General features: G+C 38.0%; 1 protein-coding gene across 1 annotated transcript in view; it reads right to left on the reverse strand.

Annotated features, from left to right (window-relative positions):
* UBR3 (ubiquitin protein ligase E3 component n-recognin 3) overlaps positions 1-22,107 on the reverse strand; it is a 227,307-nt gene that overhangs the window by 74,995 nt on the left and 130,205 nt on the right. Inside the window, exons 25-27 of the mRNA XM_073807594.1 lie at positions 10,984-11,133; positions 3,487-3,620; positions 640-750 (exon numbers count right to left, since the gene is read on the reverse strand). Of these exons, the coding sequence (XP_073663695.1) occupies positions 640-750; positions 3,487-3,620; positions 10,984-11,133 (395 nt within the window). The remainder of the gene's footprint in view (positions 1-639; positions 751-3,486; positions 3,621-10,983; positions 11,134-22,107) is intronic.

Raw genomic sequence — 22,107 nt, forward strand, 5'->3', positions numbered from 1 at the left:
AGATCTTGAGGTCATAAGTAAAACACACTAATAAGAGTAAAAATAAGACACTTTGAAGAATAATCACATAATGATATGGTAGGATATTAAAGCTTACTATTGTTGAGCTGGAGTAGCAAAGTCTAAAATTACAGCCGTGGAAGTTAGTTGCTAATGTGAAGTAAAAACATGAAATCCCGGGCTTCCCTGGTGGCACAGTGGTTGAGAATCTGCCTGCCAATGCAGGGGACACAGGTTCGAGCCCTGGTCTGGGAAGATCCCACGTGCCGCGGAGCAACTAGGCCCGTGAACCACAACTACTGAGCCTGCGCATCTGGAGCCTGTGCTCTGCAACAAGAGAGGCCGCGAGAGTGAGAGGCCCGCGCACCGCGATGAAGAGTGGCCCCCGCTTGCCACAGCTAGAGAAAGCCCTCACACAGAAACGAAGACCCAACACAGCCAAAAATAAATAAATAAACAAATGTGGGGTTTAAAAAAAAAAAAAATGAAATCCCTAAAGTTGAAGAGGTCAACAACTGTGAGGCTGAACAGTCCGAATGGCAATCATAATCACCCAAGATGAATTAGGATGTATATACTGTAAAAATACTTAATACCTGGAAAGACACAGACACCTTTAAAATGCTTCAATTGACTTACCCGTAATGATTCCATATAAGATTTATGACAATCTATATGTAACGTGTGGCCACAGGTTTGTACATAAACACCTCCTTCCCAGCCAATGGATACTGCCAAGAGACAAGAACTCTTAAAAAAGAAAGAAAAGGACAAAATACAATTAATTTTAAAGAAGTAGAAACATATCTAAACAAATCCACATAAACCTCTCAAAGATTTCATATTGTTATACTAATGTGAGCTTTGTATTTTTGTGATGTAAAGAAACACCTGACTTGACAGCCCTGAGGCAATATCTTTAAACTTGGAACACAGTTTTAGCTTCCAAATAACTATACTCATAATGAAAGAGAATAATTATTAATTAGCCTTTCTCTACCCCATAAGATAATAAACTATACTGCTACTGAGTATTTTACCTGTTCGACATGGTACTTGATCTCTCTGTGATATCTAACCTTAACAACTGCCTTCTTAAAGCACCTACTTCCCTCTAGCTTCCACAATGCTACTCTCTTTTGGTTTTTCTCCAATCTCTTTAACCATTTGGTTTAGGCCTCCTTTTAAGACTTTTCTTTCTTCGTCTGCCCCTTCAAATATTTAAATTCCTCAAGGTTCTATTCTTAGTGCTATTTTCTTATTAAAACTATTCTCCCTGAGTGACTTAATCAGTAAATTCAACTACCCTCCATGCCTGAGTCTCTTGCCTGAGTGCCAGATAAAAATGTTCAGCTGCCAACCAGAAATCTCCAATTTGAGGTCCCTGAGATAACATAAAACCGATGTGTCAAAAACTTTCATTTTCTCTATGAATCTTTCTCTTCCTCTTGGTTTAAAAACTCCACATCTGTTTAGTCACCAAATCAGAAAGCTAAAAGTTATTGTACATCACCCCCTTTCCTTCACACCACAGAATTGGTTCCCAAACCATATGAAATCCATCTCCTAAGTAACTCATGATTTTGGTCTGTCCTCGCAAGCCTGTGTCATCTACTGTGGGGACAGGGCTCTTAAATAAAGTTTCTTGTCTCCATGATGCATCCTGCACACATCTTTCTGAAGTACAAATGTGGTTATGAGAATAACCCCAAAAAGTGACTAAACATTTACAAGGATTTAATATAATAAACAATAAAAAAGGGACCCAGATTATATAAGCAAACTACATACCCTTTTAAAATTTGTTTTAAAAGTTAATTGCTTTCATCTCTTTCTATTTCAAATTCTTCTCTGCTAATTCCTTCCCTTCGACCTATACACAGGCTTATTAGATTTTTCCTCCTAAAGTAATTTTCTTTGAATTTCATTTGGCCTCTGTCAAACAGCATTTCAGCCTGAACTTGAATTCACCCTCTAGAGTCTGCAGCAAATAGATGGCCAAGCCAGGGCAATATTACACACGAGGTCTAACATGACAGCATATGATGAAAGATTTGAAAGCCATCAAAACTGAGTAAACAATGAAATTTTATTTCTATGTTGGAAAAAAATTTATACATTATAATGTAAGATGACCAAATCATCTTTAAACAATAGTAAACAGAGTTCTAATATTAAATCAAGACTCTTCATGAGCATCTGAAAGTTAAAAATATTACACAGTGTAAAATGCCTTCCCAGACAATTCAAAGATGTGCAACAGCACAAATCAAATACTCACAGCAGGTGAGCTAGCTTCTACTGTTACACGTCAGAAAAACAAGAGCCCTGCTCATCTCTGTTTTATGTTTTGGAGCCATTTGAAGTAGAAGCAGATTTGGGTGTTACATCTAAAATGAATGGTTGGTAGGCAGCTAATAAACAAGCTGCTCTCTTTGGCAATGTATTATAAAAATGTAATTAATCTTTTTTTTTAATGAAAGCAGTTAGCTTTTAAAACTGAAAATAGTAGGTCATTTGTCTATGTAACTGTTAGATGTCTTATTTTAATCTGCTAGAGTCAAAAAAAGCAGGAAATCATTTACTAATATGAGACCTATATTTTAGGAAGACCTATATTCAACAATGTGCTCACCACTGTGCTGTGTTTAACACTGAATCTTCACAACCTCAATATTTATTAAAACTTCATACAGTAAGTGGTCTTATCGATACCTTTTTATAAAAAGGGAGTGAAAAGCTGACCAAGATCACTCAGTTAAAAGTGGTAGAGACCAAGTTCAACCCTAAGTCTATCTGACTCCAAAGCTCAGGTTCCGTCCCTACTGTGTCATATCTCTCATATATAACACTTCCAATTTCACTAGTAAACAGACCATGTTACATCACTGAAATTCTACACATCAACTCTATAAAATGCATGCATTTGCTATGAAGAGAGCAGAATTTATGCAGTTTAATTCTATTATCAGTATCAGTGTCCACTGATAACTCTTCTGCTCTATATGGTCTGTCTGGCTACAAAACTGAAATACAGTAAGCATCCGCAATACACGAGTATGTGCTAGTCCCTCAGGGGACTACAACCAATAGAAGAAATGGCCCTAGACCTCCAGAGGTATACAGTCCAGGGAGCACACCATTTATAAACAAAATAACCATTATGAAAGCACACAAAAGTATTAATGTAGAAATAAAATCTCACAATCACTCACAAAAGCAAAACAGAGATTCAGTGCAGTTCAGATATCAGTTCAGAGCTTTTTTACAAAAAAGACTTTTTTTCTAGAAATGAATAACTATTCTGACTGTAAGAGATACCCTACTTTTTCTCTCCTTTATTAGATCTCCCCTTCAAAATTATTATGCTCTTAGGTCTGAGTTATATTTTGACTGAATAAGTTGAAGAAAAGATATAAAACTCTGGAGAGAAATAACCATCAATTTTGCAGACAAAAATACCAGTTAATAAAAAAGGGTACTTACATCCTTAAAATAACGCTGTAATAATGAGAGCCTCACGTCATGAACTGCTGCACATGTATCCCAAGGGTAAATCTGCTCCTCTTCAGTGATAGGCAACTTTTTTGGCTCAATGTTGTCACGGCACTGCCCCAAAACTACATTAACAACAGAGATAAGAGCTCATTAAAAAACCAACATGTAGACTTTATAAAACCAAGAAAAGCGGAGTTATTTACCATAAGCTTCACTCAGTTTTTCACCATTACAATATTTGTAAGGCCTAAAAAAAAAGTGATATTCTAGTTTTCTTCTACAGAATAAATAAAGCTTTACAAATGGCAATACTTATTTTCTAAAATAATACCAAAATATGAGTATGAACCCTGGATGGTTTCCAAAATCTATCCAGAGAAAAAGCCTACAAGTTATGATTCACCAGTACAAATAAACTTCATTTCTAAATATACTATTTTTCACCAAAAGGAAATAGATATCACTGGAGGAAAAGCTAAGTCCAGGGTTGGGGAGAAGTGCAAGGTGAGCCTGGAGTTGTGTGTAATAAAGAGTAAGGAGGTATTCAAACACTGAGGGGGCAGGTCATGAGGACCTAAAGGAGTTTTGACTAGCGAAATTTGAGAAAACTTGAGAATCAAAAAGAATGATGACAGTAACAGATAACACATTCATTGATTAGGGCAGGGAACATCAAGTAAAAGGGTATGATGTTAGACTCTCAATGTGTCATCCTATAGAATACCAACCAAGTGATTAAACTTGGTTAGCATCACCAATAATGGAACAAACCGCCACTGTGAGCCTCCTAATGTGATACAACGGAAAGGAACATCATCATAATAGTGCCCTTGTCAAAAATGTTTAACTCGAATCTAATAATAGGGAAACAAACATAAATCTAGAAAATGACAGAGTCTGCAGAACTGATCCGAACTCTTCAAAATTTTTAAAAAGGTCCGGAGAAACTGTTCTGGAGAAGAGACTAACAAGAAATGACAACTAAATGCAACACATGATCTTTGCTTGGCTCTTGGATCAAGAAAAAAATATAACTGCTATAAAAAAAATTATTGGGACAATTGGGAGAATTTGAACATAATATTTTATTTTATTAAATTTCTTGGGTATGATAATGATACTAAGGTTATATAAAAGAATATCTTTCTTCTTAGGTGATACAACCTGAAGTATTTAGGGATAAAATGTCATGATGTCCGCCATTTTCTTCTGAAAAGTGTGTGTGTGTGTGTATAGATAAGTATGGGAACGAAAACATAAATATGACAACATGTTAACAATCAGTCAGTACAGGTGAAGGGTATTCAACTTTCCTGTAGATATAAAACTTTTCAAAATGAAAAGTTGAGAAAAGAGGTATTTTTATAATTGTAAAACATCATAACGCAAAAAAAGGAAGTGGGGATATAAGCATACAGTGCCACACATTACTCTAAGATTCAATAAGCATGGGAAGAGCCATTCTTAGAGAAGGGAATATCAGGCACAGCAACGTGGGCCCCAAGTTTTGCGGAGATTTATGGCAGCAGCAACAGGAAGAATAGACAAAAGCAGGTAGATGCTAGCAACTAAAATATAATTAGCCATGATGTATAATCCTCTTAATACACTGCTGAATTTGATTTGCTAGGAATTTGTTAAGGACTTTTACATCTATATTCATAAGGGATACCAGTCTATCATATTCTTTTCTTGTGATGTCCTTAGCTTTGGTATCAAGGTAATGCTGGTCTCAGAAATGAGTTAAGAAGTGTTCCCCGCCTCTCTCTTTTTTTTTTAAATATAGAGTAGTTAGTTGGGGTTTTTAAAATTTATTTATTTTATTCATTTATTTTTGGCTGTGTTGGGTCTTTGTTGCTGCACGTGGACTTTCTCTAGTTGCAGCGAGCGGGGGCTACTCTTCGTTGCGGTACGCGGGCTTCTCATTGTGGTGGCTTCTCTTGTTGCAGAGCATGGGCTCTAGGTGCATGAGCTTCAAGTTGTGGCACGCGGGCTCAGTAGTTGTGGCTCTCGGGCTCCAGAGTGCCAACTCAGTAGTTGTGGCACACGGGCTTAGATGCTCCGTGGCATGTGGGATCTTCCCGGACCAGGGATTGAACCCATGTCCCCTGCACTGGCAGGCAGTTTCTTAACCACTGTGCCACCAGGGAAGTCTGTCCTCTGCCTCTTTTTTAATTTTTTTTTTTTTTGGACAAATTTAAGGAGGAATGGCATTAATTCTTTAAATGTTTGGAAGACTCACCACTGAAGCTACCAGGTCCTGGGCTCTTATTTGTTGAGAAGTTTCTGATTACTGATTCAATCTCTTTACTGGTTTAATGTCTGTTCAAATTTCCTATTCTTCTTGAGTCAGTTTTGGTGGTTTGTGTATTTCTAGGAACTTATCCATTTCATCTAGGACATCAAATTTGTTGACATAAAATTATTCATATGTCTTTTTTTTTTTTTTTTGGCGGTGTGCGGGCCTCTCACTGTTGTGGCCTCTCCCGTTGCGGAGCATAGGCTCCGGATGCGCAGGCTCAGCGGCCATGGCTCACGGGCCCAGCCACTCCGCGGCATGTGGGATCTTCCCGGACTGGGACACGAACCCGTGTCCCCTGCATCGGCAGGCGGACTCTCAACCTCTGCGCCACCAGGGAAGCCCCATATGTCTTTCTTATGTCTGTATAGTCTATAGTAATGTCTCAACTTTCATTTCTGATTTTAGTTATTTGTGTGTTCTCTCTTTTTTTCTTGGTGAGTCTAGCTAAAAAAATTATCAATTTTGATGAAATTTTCAAGATTTTGGCTTTGCTGATTCTTTCTATTGCTTTTCTATTCTCTGTTTTATTTATCTAGGCGTGGTATTGGCACAAAAACAGATATATGCATCAATGGAACAGAATAGAGAGCCCAGAAATAAGCCCACACACCTAAGGTCAATTAATCTTCAACAAAGGAGGCAAAAATATACAATGGGAAAAGGACAGTCTCTTCAGCAAGTGGCGTTGGGAAAGTTGGACAGCCGCATGTAAATCAATGAAGTTAGAACACACCCTCTTACCATACACAAAAATAAACTCAAAATGGCTTAAAGACTTAAAACATAAGACATGACACCATAAAACTCCTAGAAGAGATCATAGGCAAAACATTCTCTGACATAAATTGGACCAATGTTTTCTTAGGTCAGTCTTCCAAGGCAACAGAAATAAAACAAAAATAAACAAATGGGACCTAATCAAACTTACAAGCTTTTCCACAGCAAAGGAAACCATAAACAACATCAAAAGACAACCTACAGAATGGGAGAAAATATTTGCAGACGATGCAACCAACAAAGGCTTAATTTCCAAAATATACAAACATCTCATACAACTCAACAACAAAAAAACAAACAACTCAATCAAAAAATGGGCAGAAGACCTAAAGAGACATTTCACCAAAGAAGACATACAGATGGCCAATAGGCACATGAAAAGATGCTCAACATCGCTAATTATTAGAGAAATGCAAATCAAAACTACAAAAAGTACCATCTCAAACCAGTCAGAATGGCCATCATTAAAAAGTCTACAAATAACAAATGCTGGAGAGGGTGTGGAGAAAAGGGAACCCTCCTATACTGTTGGTGGGAATGTAAATTGGTGCAACCTCTAAGGAAAACAGTATGGAGGTCCTCAAAAAAACTAAAAATAGGGCTTCCCTGGTGGCGCAGTGGTTGAGAGCCCGCCTGCCAATCCAGGGGACACGGGTTCATGCCCCGGTCCGGGAAGATCCCACATGCCGCGGAGTGGCTAGGCCCGTGAGCCATGGCCGCTGAGCCTGCGCATCCGGAGCCTGTGTTCCGCAACGGGAGAGGCCACAACAGTGATAGGCCCACATACCGAAAAAAAAAAAAAAAACAAAAAACCTAAAAATAGAATTACCGGGCTTCCCTGGTGGCGCAGTGGTGGAGAGTCCGCCTGCCGATGCGGGGGACACGGGTTTGTGCCCCGGTCTGGGAGGATCCCGCGTGCCGCGGAGCGGCTGGGCCCGTGAGCCATGGCCGCTGAGCCTGCGCTTCCGGAGCCTGTGCTCCGCAATGGGAGAGACCACAGCAGTGAGAGGCACGCGTACCGCAAAAAAAAAAAAAAAAAAAAAAAAAAAAAAAAATAGAATTACCGTATAATCCGGCAATTCCACTCCTAGGCATATATCCAGACAAAACTATAATTCAAAAAGATACATGCAACCCTATGTTCATAGCGGCACTCTACACAATAGCCAAGACATGAATATAAACTAAATGTCCATCGACAGATGAATGGATAAAGAAGATGTGCTACATATATACAATGGAATACTACTCAGCCATAAAAAGAACAAAATAATGTCATTTGCAGCAACATGGATGCAACTAGAGATTATCAAACTAAGTGAAGTCAGTCAGAAAGAGAAAGGCAAATACCATATGACATCACTTATCTGTGGAATCTAAAATATGACACAAACGAATCTATCTATGAAAGAGAAACAGAATCACAGACATAGAGAACAGACTGGTGTTTGCCAAGGGGGAGGAGGTTGAGAGAGGGATGGAGTGGGAGGTTGGGGTTAGCAGATGTAAGCTTTTATATACAATGGATAAATGACAAGGTCCTACTGTATAGCACACAGAACTATGTTCAATATCCTATGATAAACTATAATGGAGAAGAATATTTTTTTAAAAAAGAATGTATATATATGTATAAATGAATCATTTTGCTGTACGGCAGAAATTATAAATCAACTATACTGCAATTTAAAAATATTGATTAAAAAAATGTTCAATGAACCAATTTCTTCAAATGGTAAAATGCATTTGGGGGCAGGGAGACAGGCACAGGAAAGATGAAAAGGGAATTTATTTTTTATTTATTTTTTTTTTTTTGTGGTACACGGGCCTCTCACCGCTGCGGCCCCTCCCGCTGCGGAGCACAGGCTCCGGACACGCAGGCCCAGCGGCCATGGCTCACAGGCCCAGCCGCTCCGCGGCACGTGGGATCCTCCCTGACCGGGCACGAACCCGCGTCCCCCGCATCGGCAGGCAGACCCCCAACCACTGCGCCACCAGGGAAGCCCTGAAAAGGGAATTTATTAATTAAAAGACTACAAGAGGCCCCTACAACTATACATTAATTAATTAAACAAAATAAATAAGAAACAATTGGGGAATTTTGAACACTGACTAGATATTTGATGATACTGAGGAACTAAGTTACTTAGGAGTGACTATGGTTATGTTTTTTTTTTTTTTAAAAATCCTTTCTATTTAACAGAAACAGTGAAATATTTATAGATGAAATAAAGTGATATCTGGAATCTGCTTCAAAATAATTCTAGGGGGAGGGAATAAATAAATTAAAATTAGCCACAAGTTGATTACTGTTAGAGACTGATGGGGACATGGAGGTTCATTTTACTAGTCTCTTTACATCAGTACATGGTTAAAAGTTTCCATATTCACATGTAAAAAGATAAAAGAAAAAGGGAAGAGACAAATCAAAATAAATAAAGAATTCAGAAGTAAGGAAAAAGTAAAGAGAGGTAAAAGGTGAGAGGACGTCAGTGGGTGGGTGAGACTCAGAAGGAAAGGAGACAGCCAGAGATTTCCCTGGCTATAATTCCCAGTTAAAATCACCCTTGAGGTTTAATGCTTTTAATGGTAGTTTCTTATTCTTTTTCTCCCATCTTAAAATAAAAGAACTGTGGTATAGTGGAATTATCTAATATCAATAAATTGAGATAGTGTACAAAATTGTTAAAAGGGGATTAAATGAAGTAACACGTCAAAGCAACTTTTTTTTTTCCCCCCCAGTATGTGGGCCTCTCACTGTTGTGGCCTCTCCCGCTTCGGAGCACAGGCTCCGGACGCGCAGGCTCAGCGGCCATGGCTCACGGGCCCAGCCACTCTGCAGCATGTGGGATTTTCCCGGACCGGGGCACAAACCCGTGTCTCCTGCATCGGCAGGCGGACTCTCAACCACTGCGCCACCAGGGAAGCCCTCAAAGCAACTTTAAAAATATAAAATAATGAACAAGTAACAGTCTAAAACAATAACATAAGCTTCATTAGGGCAGGGATATTGTTTTGTTTTGTTTATTATAGCAGTGGTGCTCAATAAATACATGTGAAATGAATGAATGAATGAATAAAACATTAAGTTGATGATTATACAGTATTTGGTGAAGAAGTTATAGAAAGTCAAGTGGCAATAATCTAATAAACTGATTTCCTTACAATAGTAGAAAAGATAAGTAGCTGCAAAATTAGTCAGTACTCCCACACATTTCCTTTTTAGTAGGCATTTCTGGTCTTGACAGCTCTACTCCAATGTCCTGTTCAGTGAGGGTTTCCCAGATCAATTTCATGTTTAAACAAGGAGAGTAGTAAGACGAGAAACTAATCTACCAGGCACCATATTAGATCCTTTTGCCTATATTACATTACTTAACCAACACAACAATCCTCTGAAGTCAGTATTATCTAGATATTTAAAAGAAAGGAACAAACGTGGCCAGATTATGTCAAGCAATACCTGTATTAGAATTCAGAGGAATGTCTTATATCTAACTCTTTCCACTTTATTAATTCAAAGAGTAAACACCCTAGAAAAAAATGCTCTGGAGAAATATGTAAGTCTTTTATTTCTCTTTGCTCCACACATACTCCTGTGGAAAAAGGATTACATCCATTAGGACTGGAGTGTCACAGTTATCACTACCTCAAAATACTTCGATATGGCAGAGGATAGAGAGCATTCAGACAAATCCTTCAATTTTTTTTTTAATTGTTCTAACTATAGATTGGCAAACATATCAATCTGCAAGCTGTTTCAAGAACGAATGCTTCGGGCTTCCCTGGTGGTGCAGTAGTTGAGAGTCCGCCTGCCGATGCAGGGGACACGGGTTCGTGCCCCGGTCCGGGAAGATCCCACATGCCGCGGAACGGCTGGGCCAGTGAGCCATGGCCGCTGAGCCTGCACGTCCGAAGCCTGTGCTCCGCAATGGGAGAGGCCGCAACAGTGAGAGGCCCGTGTACCACACACAAAAAAAAGAACGAATGCTTCTAAGCTCAAGAAATAAGGGCAAAGCTACCTAAATATGCCTTATATAATTAAAATATTTAAATTGACAATATTTATGAGCTTAAAATGCTTCTAGATTTTAGATCAATTAGATTGCCAAGAAAGCTGAACTCAAGTTTTTGGCCACCTGGCATTGGTTATATTGCATCACACTTTAAAGAAAAAGATTGTGTAACATATTCTCTTAAAGGCTTCTTCCAACACTCATGTCCAGGAAAGTGAGATAAAACCAGATTAAGAATGTCTGCTTAACAGATCTAAATAGATCCTTGCTATAGATCTATAATTATTATGTAAACAAAAATATAGCTTTTAGTTAAGAGAGATACTTATTAATTTACTGTAAATACTTCATCTCTAAAATGGTCCCACTAAAAAATTACTTTGATTTTACCTGAGGATGCTTGTAACAGTACAACCAATCCTGTAGGTCTGTCTTCAGAGGAGGGGCCACTCTGTCCACAAATAACACAATCATACACTGCCTCAGAAACTTGTGGTTCTGCTGTGGTGATCTCCATAGGAATATCACTCTCTGGAGAATCTGAGGGGAAAAAGTTGCAGCTCTTAATTCCTGAAAAGAAAAATCTCTCTTCGATGAAATTATGGAAAAAAAAAATCAAGCTAAAATAATTTTGAACTTCAATATCAACAAAGGTATACAGTAATAAAACTATGGGGAAATTATCTTGCTAAAATACTCAGGAAAAGACAAAAATGCAAAGAATTGATATAATGAAAGACTTTAAATAATATATGGTTAAATACACTTCTGATGTTGTATCATTCACACATAAAATTAAATCTTAAAACACAGACGCAAAGATATTTGTATCCAAAAAATTCTTTTTTCATACTATAATTTAAGGAAATAAGGGGGAGATCATTTGCTTTAATTTTCTTTGAGGCATCTCAGAAGGGAAATTTATAATAACATGGCAGCTCTTGGAAAGAAATGGCAATATTTATTAGGAGATAAAAGAGGAAAGAACTATTTCTCCTTTCTTTTAATTGTAGTTATTATGATTATATCTTAGTGATAATAATTATCAATATATATTTATTTATGTAGGGAAAACATTTATATATGACCATATATATTAATAAAGGAGAACTATTATAGAAAATAACAGTAATCTTTTGGTGATATGTCATTAACAGCAAGAAATAAAATATTGAGTCAATAATCATTTCCAGATAAAAATTCTTAAATTCATGAAAATCAGTGACATCCATAGTGGCAAAGAAAGGAGTCGGAGTAGAGGGGACTAGGAAGATCAGGGAAGCAGAAATGATTTATGACATGTTTAAAAGATGGAAGCATATCTAAATAAATATGTTAAAAAATGATAGAAATCGAATAAGAAAGATATCAAGTTAGGATATGTTTTAATAAGAATTCATGCAGATAAACATACATCTGATATTTATTAAGACTGAGAGGAAAAGGGGAGGAAACCTAAAACAAAACTTTGGATAATGCTCAAAATTAATGGAAATTAAAAAAGAAGCCAATGAAAAAACCAGAGAAAGAACATTCAACAATATTTGAACAGAATCAAAACCAGAAAGCTCAACGTCTATGAAAACAAGATTAATGGGTCAAAATGAAAAGAAGATTTCAAACGAAGTACCAGGGGCCATTAAGATTTGACATGTGATTACTTTGTTTTCTAGGGGAAAATTTTTAGTACAGAAAAGAGGGGATGTATCTGATTGCTCTCAAGTTCAAATACAGAAATACCTGATTAAAGTGACATGAAATAATTCAGTCTCACGTTAAGTGCCAAAGAACTAGAATTTCATTAACTCTATCTGACACACAAAGATATTTTTCCTTCTTTTATATCTTGGTACAATTAACTTGAAAACTTCAAGGAAATCCTAATACCAAAATGCGTTACCAAAGAGACTGCTAAGTTACCTTTTCTAGAGTTTTTAAAAGTAAGACTTTACAATCTTCTACACGCACAGTATTTTTAATTCTAACTTTAATAATTACAGACACTAATGTCCCTTTTTTCCTTCAAGAAACTAAAAAGATTATAGTTTACTTCTTAAAAGAGGAAAATTACTGCTTTATAGAACTCATTAATCCTACAATGAATTAAAATATATTATTGGTAATTTATGATTGATTCTATCATTCCAGTACCCAATTTCAAAATTTTAGTTAAGATTTTAAAAGGACCTATGACCGGGGCTTCCCTGTTGGCACAGTGGTTGAGAATCTGCCTGCCAATGCAGGGGACACAGGTTCGAGCCCTAGTCTGGGAAGATCCCACATGCCGCAGAGCAACTAGGCCCGTGAACCACAACTACTGAGCCTGCGCATCTGGAGCCTGTGCTCCGCAACAAGAGAGGCTGCGATAGTGAGAGGCCTGCGCACCACGATGAAGAGTGGCCCCCGCTTGCCTCAACTAGAGAAAGCCCTCGCACAGAAACGAAGACCCAACACAGCCATAAATAAATAAATAAATAAATAAATAAATATATATATATATATATATATATATATATATATATATAAATAAAGGACCTATGACCAAATGTAATTATTGTTTCTCACCTATAGATAAAGACATGAAAAAATATCAAGAGCACCCTATTCTGAAGAAGTCAGGCTCAAAAGAATGCATATTAGATATAAATGGCTACATAAAGAACAAAAACAGGCAAAACTAATGTACAGGATTAGGAGTAAGGATACTGGCTACTCTTGGAAGAGACAGTGACAGAGAACAAGAAGAGGGATTGTGGGATGCTGGTAATGTTCTGTTTCTCAATCTGGAGGCTGGTTACACAGTGATATTCAGTTTTCAAAAGCTCAAAGAGCTCTATACTCATGACACATGCACACTTATATGTGTAATAGCTCTATACTCATGATAAATGAGCATTTCTATGTATATGCTATATTTCAATAAAAAGGTTTTAAGCCCAACTAAATGAACAGCATAACTGGGTATATTCTGTAATAAGTATTAAAATAAAGATACTTAATTCTGCCAACTACATGTACACATCAACATCTGCACATATTTTCCACACAAAATAAAATCTAAAAGGATGTGTCCTACAAATTGACACAATGAAGAGATTACAATGATTTTCTCTAGGTAAACTAAATGGAGGCAGATGCAAAACTGAGAGAGTAACAGTCAAAGGTGATAAATGTAAGTGCTACCAGAGGCCATTCTAATAATGAAAGCATTCTTGCTACTAATAACCCTTTCAATTCTTAAAATTCTACTTTGACTTCCAATACAATTAAAATTTTAAATGTGTTTCGGTGTAAAATTGACACTTTCCCTTTTAAAACAAAAGTGCCTGTTTTAAATTACCGTGATTAATATTATTACAATAAAGGCAAAAAAATTAATGAAGTGATAGTTACCTCATCTGTTTGGTTTAACATGAACAGACAAGAATCTATCTGAATTAAGTAGGTGATTCTTCTGAATGTTATTTCAATTCGCCAAGTTCTACTTACAATCACTCTGTTAGAATGACTGCAAAATGGCCCCAATTCTCCACTCCTCCCTGTATCTAAGATCTTTGCAAGGTAACTCTGCTACTTCTCCCAAGAGGTAGAATTTATTCCCCAATCTTTGTATATGGGCTGCCTTGATTTGCTTTAGACAAAGAGAATTGTGGCAGAAATAACATACCTTTCCAAGACTAGGCCTAAAGTGGTCTTGTATATTCTCTTTCAATAGCTCTCCCTCAAAATCTCTCCCCCAACATCTCTCTCCCTCTCCCTCTCGACCATACCACTTACGTGAGAGTAAGTCTGGGGTAGCCTGCTGGAGAAGGAGAGAGCCCACCTGGAACACAGCCAAGTTGTCCCACCAGCTCAGGCCAGTCCAAACTAACCAACTATCAGATCGTTCTTGGCACATGTTTTGTTTTTGTGTTTATGGAGTTTTGTGGATGAATAGAGAAAAGAATGGGAAAATGATGTAGGCATGATATATTTAGTGCCCTCAGAATCATGGGAAATATATTTTTGTTTGAAAACATTATGCCTCCCTGAGGAATAGTCAACTGCCATACACAAGTACCACAGGGCAAAGTGTGGTCTGCAGCCCAGTGGTAGGCACAGAGAAGTTTCTTTATTGCATAAATTGATGCTTGGTTTTAAGAACACACAATACACTTTAATTTTTAACTACAACTGAGTATTTGCTAGTAACCTACCAGGTGAGTTACTATTTATAAACTAAGCACACTACTAGAGTTTACTGTTTTCTACTAAGAAGCCTGTAACAACTGCCACTATTGCAAAACTCCTGCTGTGCAATATCATTAATTCTGGTAAAGATGTACAGTGCTGTCCTGAACTGATCGTCATTTTTATTACTGACATTCTTGCTTTCTTCTTTTTTTACTTGGTACAGAGAGGAACTTCTCATTCCCTTTTTAAAAATAATACCATTTTAAAATAATTTTAGATTTGCAGAAAAGTTTTGAAGCTACTACAGAGTTCTCATATGCCTCACACCCAGTTTCCCCTTAAATCTTATATTAGCATGATATGACTGTCACAGTGAACTAATATTGATATATTATTGAGCAATTTTTATTGATATAATATTGATAGATTAAAGTCCATATTTTCTTCAGATTTTGTTAGTTTCTACCTAGTATCATTCTTCTTTTCCAGGATCCCATCCGGGATACCGTATTACATTTAGCTGTCATGTCTTTTCCAGGATCCCATCCAGGATACCATATTACATTTAGTTGTCATGTCTCCTTAGGCTACTCTTAGCTGTGACAGTTTCTCAGACTTCCCTTGTTTTTGATGACCTTGACAGTTTTGAGGAATACTGGTCAGGTATTTTGTATAACATTCCTCAATTGTAATTTGCCTGATGTTTTTCTCAAGGTTAGTCTGAAGTTATGGTTTTGTGGGAGGAGGACCACTGAGGTAAAGTACCATTCTCATTAACATCCTATCAAGGGTGCATAATATCAGCATGATTTATTACTGTTGATATTGACCTTGATCATCTGCTTTAGGCAGTATTCGCCAACTTTCTCTCCTGTAAAGTTACTTTTTCCCCTTTTCCACACTGTACTTTTGAGAAGGAAGTCGCTAAGCACAGCCCACACTTAAATAGTACTGAGTTAGGGACTTTACTGGTGGTCCAGTGGGTAAGACTCCATGCTCCCAATGCAGGGGGCCTGGGTTCGATCCCTGGTCAGGGAACTAGATCCCGCATGCATATGGCAACTAAGAGTCCAATGCCACAACTAAGAAGTCTGCATGCCGCAAGTAAGAGCTGGCATGCTGCAGTGAAGGTCTCCCGTGCCACAACTAAGACCCAGAGCAGCCTAAATAAATAAATAAATATATATATATTTTTAAAAAAGAGTAGGGAGTTATGTTCCACCTCCTTGAGGGTGAAAATCTACATAAACTATTTGGAATTCTTCAGCATGGGAAATTTGTCTATTCTCCCTCATTCGTTTATTTATTCAATCCTTTACTTACGGTAGTATGAACTCATAGGTATTCGTTTATACTTAGGGTTATAATCCAATACTACTTTATTTTCTTGTTCAAATTAGTCCAACTTGGCCTTTGGAAGTACTTTCAGTCGGCTTCTGAGTCCCTCTGACATACTGCCCCACCTCCCACCCACCAATGTGTGTGTGTGTGTGTGTGTGTGTGTGTGTGTGTGTGTGTGTGTGTGTGTGTGTGTGTGTGTGTGTGTGTGTTTAGTACTTCCTAACTTCCTAGAGCTATGAGATGCTCCAGGCTCATCTTGCATACTCCCTGCCCCAGTTCTAGAAGTAACCATTTCTCCAAGGAGATCTGCTTCCTTTTTATTTTAATTTTTCATATATTTTTGGAGAACTGTATTAGAAACCAAGATCTGGGGCACTGGGTGTGCTTGTTTCTACTGGAGTATCTTTACTTCTAGGCCCTCTCCACTGACACAGGAAGGAAAACTATGTCTGCATACTAACTTGTGTATATGCACGTACCCATAAATATTTATACATATGTAATTTCACCTGTATCTATATTAACCTAAATGTGAGTTCATACTGATGTCTCCAACTCTAATCCATTAAAACACGGACATTCCAGCATCTTCCCTTGCTTAGCTGTAACCTCCCACTCCAACAGTGAGAAATCAAGTTCCAATCATCTGCCATCTATTTACAGGCATACCTCAGAGATATTGTGGGCTCAGGTCCAGACCATGACAATATAGCAAGTATGGCAATAAAGTGAGTCACATGAATTTTTTTGGTTTCCTGGTGCATATAAAAGTTATGTTTATACTATATTGTAGTCTATGAAGTGTGCAATAGCATTATGTCTTAAAAAAACCCAACGTATACACCTTAATTAAAAAATACTTTATTGGTAAAAAATGCTAACCATCATATGAGCCTTCAGCAAGTCTAATCTTTTTGCTGGCGGAGGGCCTTGTCTCAAGGCTGACAGCTGATGACTGAGCAGGGTGGTGGCTGCTACAGGCTGGGGTGGCTGTGGCAGTTTCTTAAAATAAGACACCAGTGAAGTCTGTCATATTGACTGACTCGTCCTTTCATGAATGATTTCTCTGTAGCACGCAATACTGTTCGATAGTATTTTACCCAGAATAGAACTTCTTTCATAATTGGAGTCAATCCTCTCAAACCCTACCACTGCTTTATCAACTAAGTGTATGTAATATTCTAAATCCTTTCTTGCCATTTCACCAATCTTCACAGCATCTTCACCAGGAGTAGATTCCACATCAAGAAAGCACCTTCTTTGCTCATTCGTAAGAAGCAACTCCTCATCTGTTAAAGTTTTATCGTGAGATTGCAGCAATTCAGTCACATCCTCAGACTCCACTTCTAATTCTAGTTCTCTTGCTATTTCCACCACATTGTAGTTACTTCCTCCACTGTAGTCTTGAACCCCTCAAAGTCATCCATGAGGGTTGGAATGAACCTATTCCAAACTCCTATGTATGTTGATATTTGACCTCTTCCCATGAATCATGAATGTTCTAAATGGCATCTGAATCCTTCACAGAAGTTTTCAATTTACTTTGCCCAGCTCCATCAGAGGAATCACTACCTATGGCACCTATAGCCTTGTGAAATGTATTTCTTGGGACTTCCCTGGTTGCACAGCAGTTAAGACTCCGTGCTCCCAATGCAGGGGGCCTGGGTTCGATCCCTGATCAGGGAACTAGATCCCACATGCGTGCCACAATTAAGGAGCACACATGCCACAACTAAAGAAGCTGGCGAGCCGCAACTAAGGAGCCTGCCTGCTGCAACTAAGACCCGGCACAACCAAATAAGTAAATAAAATATATATATTTTTTAAAAGACACTGCTTTAAAAGGAAAAAAAGAAACGTATTTCTTAAATAATAAGACTTGAAAGTCGAAATTACTCCTTGATCCATGGGCTGCAGAATGGATACTGCAGGCTTGAAAAACAATATAATCTCATTCATCTTCATCAGAGCTCTTGGGTGACCAGGTGCATTGCCAGTGAGCAGTGATATTTTGAAAGGAATCTTTTTTTTCTGAGCAGTAGGTCTCAACAATGGACTTAAAATAGTCAGTAAGCCATGTTGTCAACAGATGTGCTGTCATTCAGACTTTGTTGTTCCACCTATAGATTAGATTTAGAATGACTCTTAAGGGCCCTAGGATTTTTGGAATGGTAAATGAGCATCGGCTTCAACTTAAAGTCACCAGCTGCATCAGCCTCTAACAGAAGAGTCAGCTTGTCCTTTGAAGCTATGAAGCTAGGCATTGACTTCTCTCTAGCTATGAAAATCCTGGATGGCATCTTCTTCCAATATGAGGCTATTTCGCCTACATTGAGACTCTGTCATTTAGTGTAGCCACCTTCATTAATCATTTTAGCTAGATCCTCTGATTAATTTGTTGCAGCTTCTACATCAGCACTTGCTGCTTCGCCCTGCACTTTTGTGTTACAGAGATGGCTTCTTTTCTTAAACCTCATGAACAACCTCTGCTAGCTTCAAACTCTTCTTCTGCAGCTTCCTCACCTCTCTCAGCTTTCACAGAATTAAAAAGACTTAAGGCCTTGCTCTGGCTCAGGCTTTGGCTTAAGGGAATGTTGTGGCTGGTTTGATCTTATATCCAGACCACTGAAACTTTCTCCATATTAGCAATAAGGCAGTTTTGCTTTCTTACCATTCGTGTGTTCACTGCAGTAGCACTTTTTTTTTTTTTTTTTTTTTGCAGTACGCGGGCCTCTCACTGTTGTGGCCTCTCCCGTTGCGGAGCACAGGCTCCGGACGCGCAGGCTCGGCGGCCATGGCTCACGGGCCTAGCCGCTCCGCGGCATGTGGGATCTTCCCGGACCGGGGCACGAACCCCTGTCCCCTGCATCGGCAGGCGGACTCTCAACCACTGCGCCACCAGGAAAGCCCTAAGGTAGCGCTTTTAATTTCCTTCGAGAACTTTTCCTTTGCATTCACAACCTGGCTAACTGTTTGGCACAAGAGGCTTATCTAGGCTTTCGACATGCCTTCCTCACTAAGCTTAATCATTTCTAGCTTTTGATTATAAATGAGAGACGTGCAGTTCATCCTTTCACTTGAACACTTAGAGTCCACTGTAGGATTATTAATCGGCCTAATTTCAACATTGTTGCGCCTCAGGGAATAGGGAGGCTCAAGGAAAGGAAGAGAGACAGGGGGATAGCTAGTCAGTGGAGCAGTCAGAACACATAAAACATTTACTGATTCAGATCACCATCTTATATGGGTGAATTCGTGGCACCCCAAAACAATTACAATAGTAACATCAAAGATCACTGATCACAGATCACCATAACAAATATTATAATAGTGAAAAAGTCTGAAATATTGTGAGAATTACCAAAATGTGACACAGAGACACGGAGTAAGCAAATGCTGTTGGAAAAATGGCACCAATAGACTTGCTCAATGCAGGGTTGCCACAAACTTTCAATCTGTAAAAACCACAGTATCTACAAAGTGCAATAAAGCAAAGCACAATAAAATGAGGTATGCCTGTATGTAAGTGCTCAATTTCAGTATACATGTACAGTGGTTTCAGAACAGTTAACCCATTCGCCATGGCAGAAACTTTATCAACTACAGTACAACGCTTATGTGCAGTTCCTTTTGCCTTCAGTCTTAAGCAATTCCACTCATTTCCAAGTTAAGCACCTTTTTCCCATCCCCTTCAATGAAGTTGTTTCATACATTTGTAGAAATGATTAGATTCTCTTGATACATTCTGTATTCCATCCTGAGACCTCCAACCTCCTAAATGACTTTTTAATTTGCATACTTAAGATTCACTCTGTTACAAAGTCCTATGGGTCTTGACAAAAGCATAGTGTTATGTACCTAACTTTATAGTATCATACAGGATAATTTCACGGCTCTAAAAAATCCCCTGTGCTTCACCTACTTAGCCCATTACCACTCCCAAACCCTGGCAACCACTGATTTGTTTACTGGCTCTATAGTCTTGCCTTTTCCAAAATGTCATGTAACTGGAAACATACAGTATGTAGCCTTTTCAGACAGGCTTCTTTCAGTAAGCATACACATTTACGATTCACCTACATCTTTGCACAGCTTGATACAGCATTCCCTTTTATTGTTGAACAGTATTCTATAGTATGGATGTACCAGAGTTTGTTTATCCCTTCATCTATTGAAGGACTTCTTCGCTATTTCCAGTTTTGAGCAATTATGAATAAAGCTGCTATAAACATTCATATGCAGATTTCTGTGTAGACATAAGTTTTTATACCAGTTGGGTAAATACCTCAGAACATGATGGCTGTATCATATGGTAAAACTAAGTTTAGCTTTATAGGAAAATGTTTCATTCCTAAATGAAAAAATTTCAGGAGAAAGAACTTTTTGTATCTTTAATTGACAATACATGGAAAAAAACCTGAGTTAATGTCAGATTTACATCACTGTAACTGGTTCTTTAAAATTATTAGTTAATAGTATTAAAACTATATAAACACTTATCTCCATCTAGTGGCTACCAAAGAGTAGATATATAAAGTGAAATACCAATTTCAGAAACTTATGTTGACTGTTTACCACAGCACTGTTAGTTATAGCAAAATCAAAAACAAACTGAAAACAAAGTGAATATCCAATAATAGAGAGGTAGCTGAGTAAAGTACTTCATTATGGGCTACTATGAGCTTTCCCTCCCTCCCCTCAAATAAAGAAACGGAAGGAAAAGAAACAAATTAGAGCAGTGGTTCTCAACTCTGGCTGCACATTAAGAATCAGCTGGGAACTTTCAAAAGGTTCCTATGCCTGAGCCCCAATGCCAGAGACTCTTCTTTAACTAGTCTATGGTGGATCCCAGGCACAGATATTATTTTAAGGGGGATACAATGATTCTAATGTGCAAAGTTGAGTACTACTGAATCAGAACTACTAGAGAACACCTGGAGGTATTACTGAGGTAGAGAGCAGCAAAAAGTGATCCCATTTGGTAAAGCAAACAATGATCAAAATCAAGGAAGAAAGAAAGGGGGAGAGGGGAGAAGGAGGGGAAACCTGATATGAACATATAATTGTAGTATATTTGTATATCATTATATAAATACAGAGAAAAGCACAAGAATACACCAAGCAAGCTGTAAGCATGGGTCATGGAAGGAGAAAAAAATAATATGGATTAAAAATATTTATATTAATCCCGTGTATATAACATTGCATACATATGCAAGCACATGTGTGCATAATGATATCTGGGATAAAAAGAGATCTACAGATACTAATTTGCAGGGATATTCATGCTACATTGTTAAGTGTTTTAGAAAGGAAGCTGTACCCCAATGTTCATAGCAGCATTTATAACAGCCAAGATACAGAAGCAACCTAAGTGTCCACTGACAGATGAAATGGATAAAGAAGTATACATACACACACACACACACACACACACACACAGAATAATATTCAGCCATAAAAAAATGAAATCTTGACATATGCAACAATATGGATGGATCTAGAAGGTACTGTGTTAAAGTGAAGTAAGTCAGAGAAAGACAAATAACTGTATGACCTCATAAGTGGAATGTAAAAAAACAAAACAAAACAGAATCATAGATACAAAGAACAAATGGGTAGTTGCCAGAGGGAAGGGGAGTGGGGAGTGGGAGGTAAAATAGCTGAAGGGGATTAAGAGGCACAAACCTTCAGTTATAAAATAAATAAGGCAGTGGGATGTTATATATAGCATAAGGAATCTGGTCAATAATACTGTAGTAACTTTGTATGGGGGCAGATGGTTACTAGACTTAAAATGATCATTTCATAATTTATGCAAATATCAAATTACTATGTAGTACACCTGAAACTAACATAATATTGTACACTAATTATATTTCAATTTTTTTAAAAAAGGAAGCATGGGACTTCCCTGGCAGTCCAGTGGTTAAGGCTCCGTGCTTCCAATGCAGGGGGCACGGGTTCAATCTCTGGTCGGAGAACTAAGATCCCACATGC

The sequence above is a fragment of the Tursiops truncatus genome, chromosome 7 (assembly GCF_011762595.2).
Source record: "Tursiops truncatus isolate mTurTru1 chromosome 7, mTurTru1.mat.Y, whole genome shotgun sequence".
NCBI lineage: Eukaryota > Metazoa > Chordata > Mammalia > Artiodactyla > Delphinidae > Tursiops > Tursiops truncatus.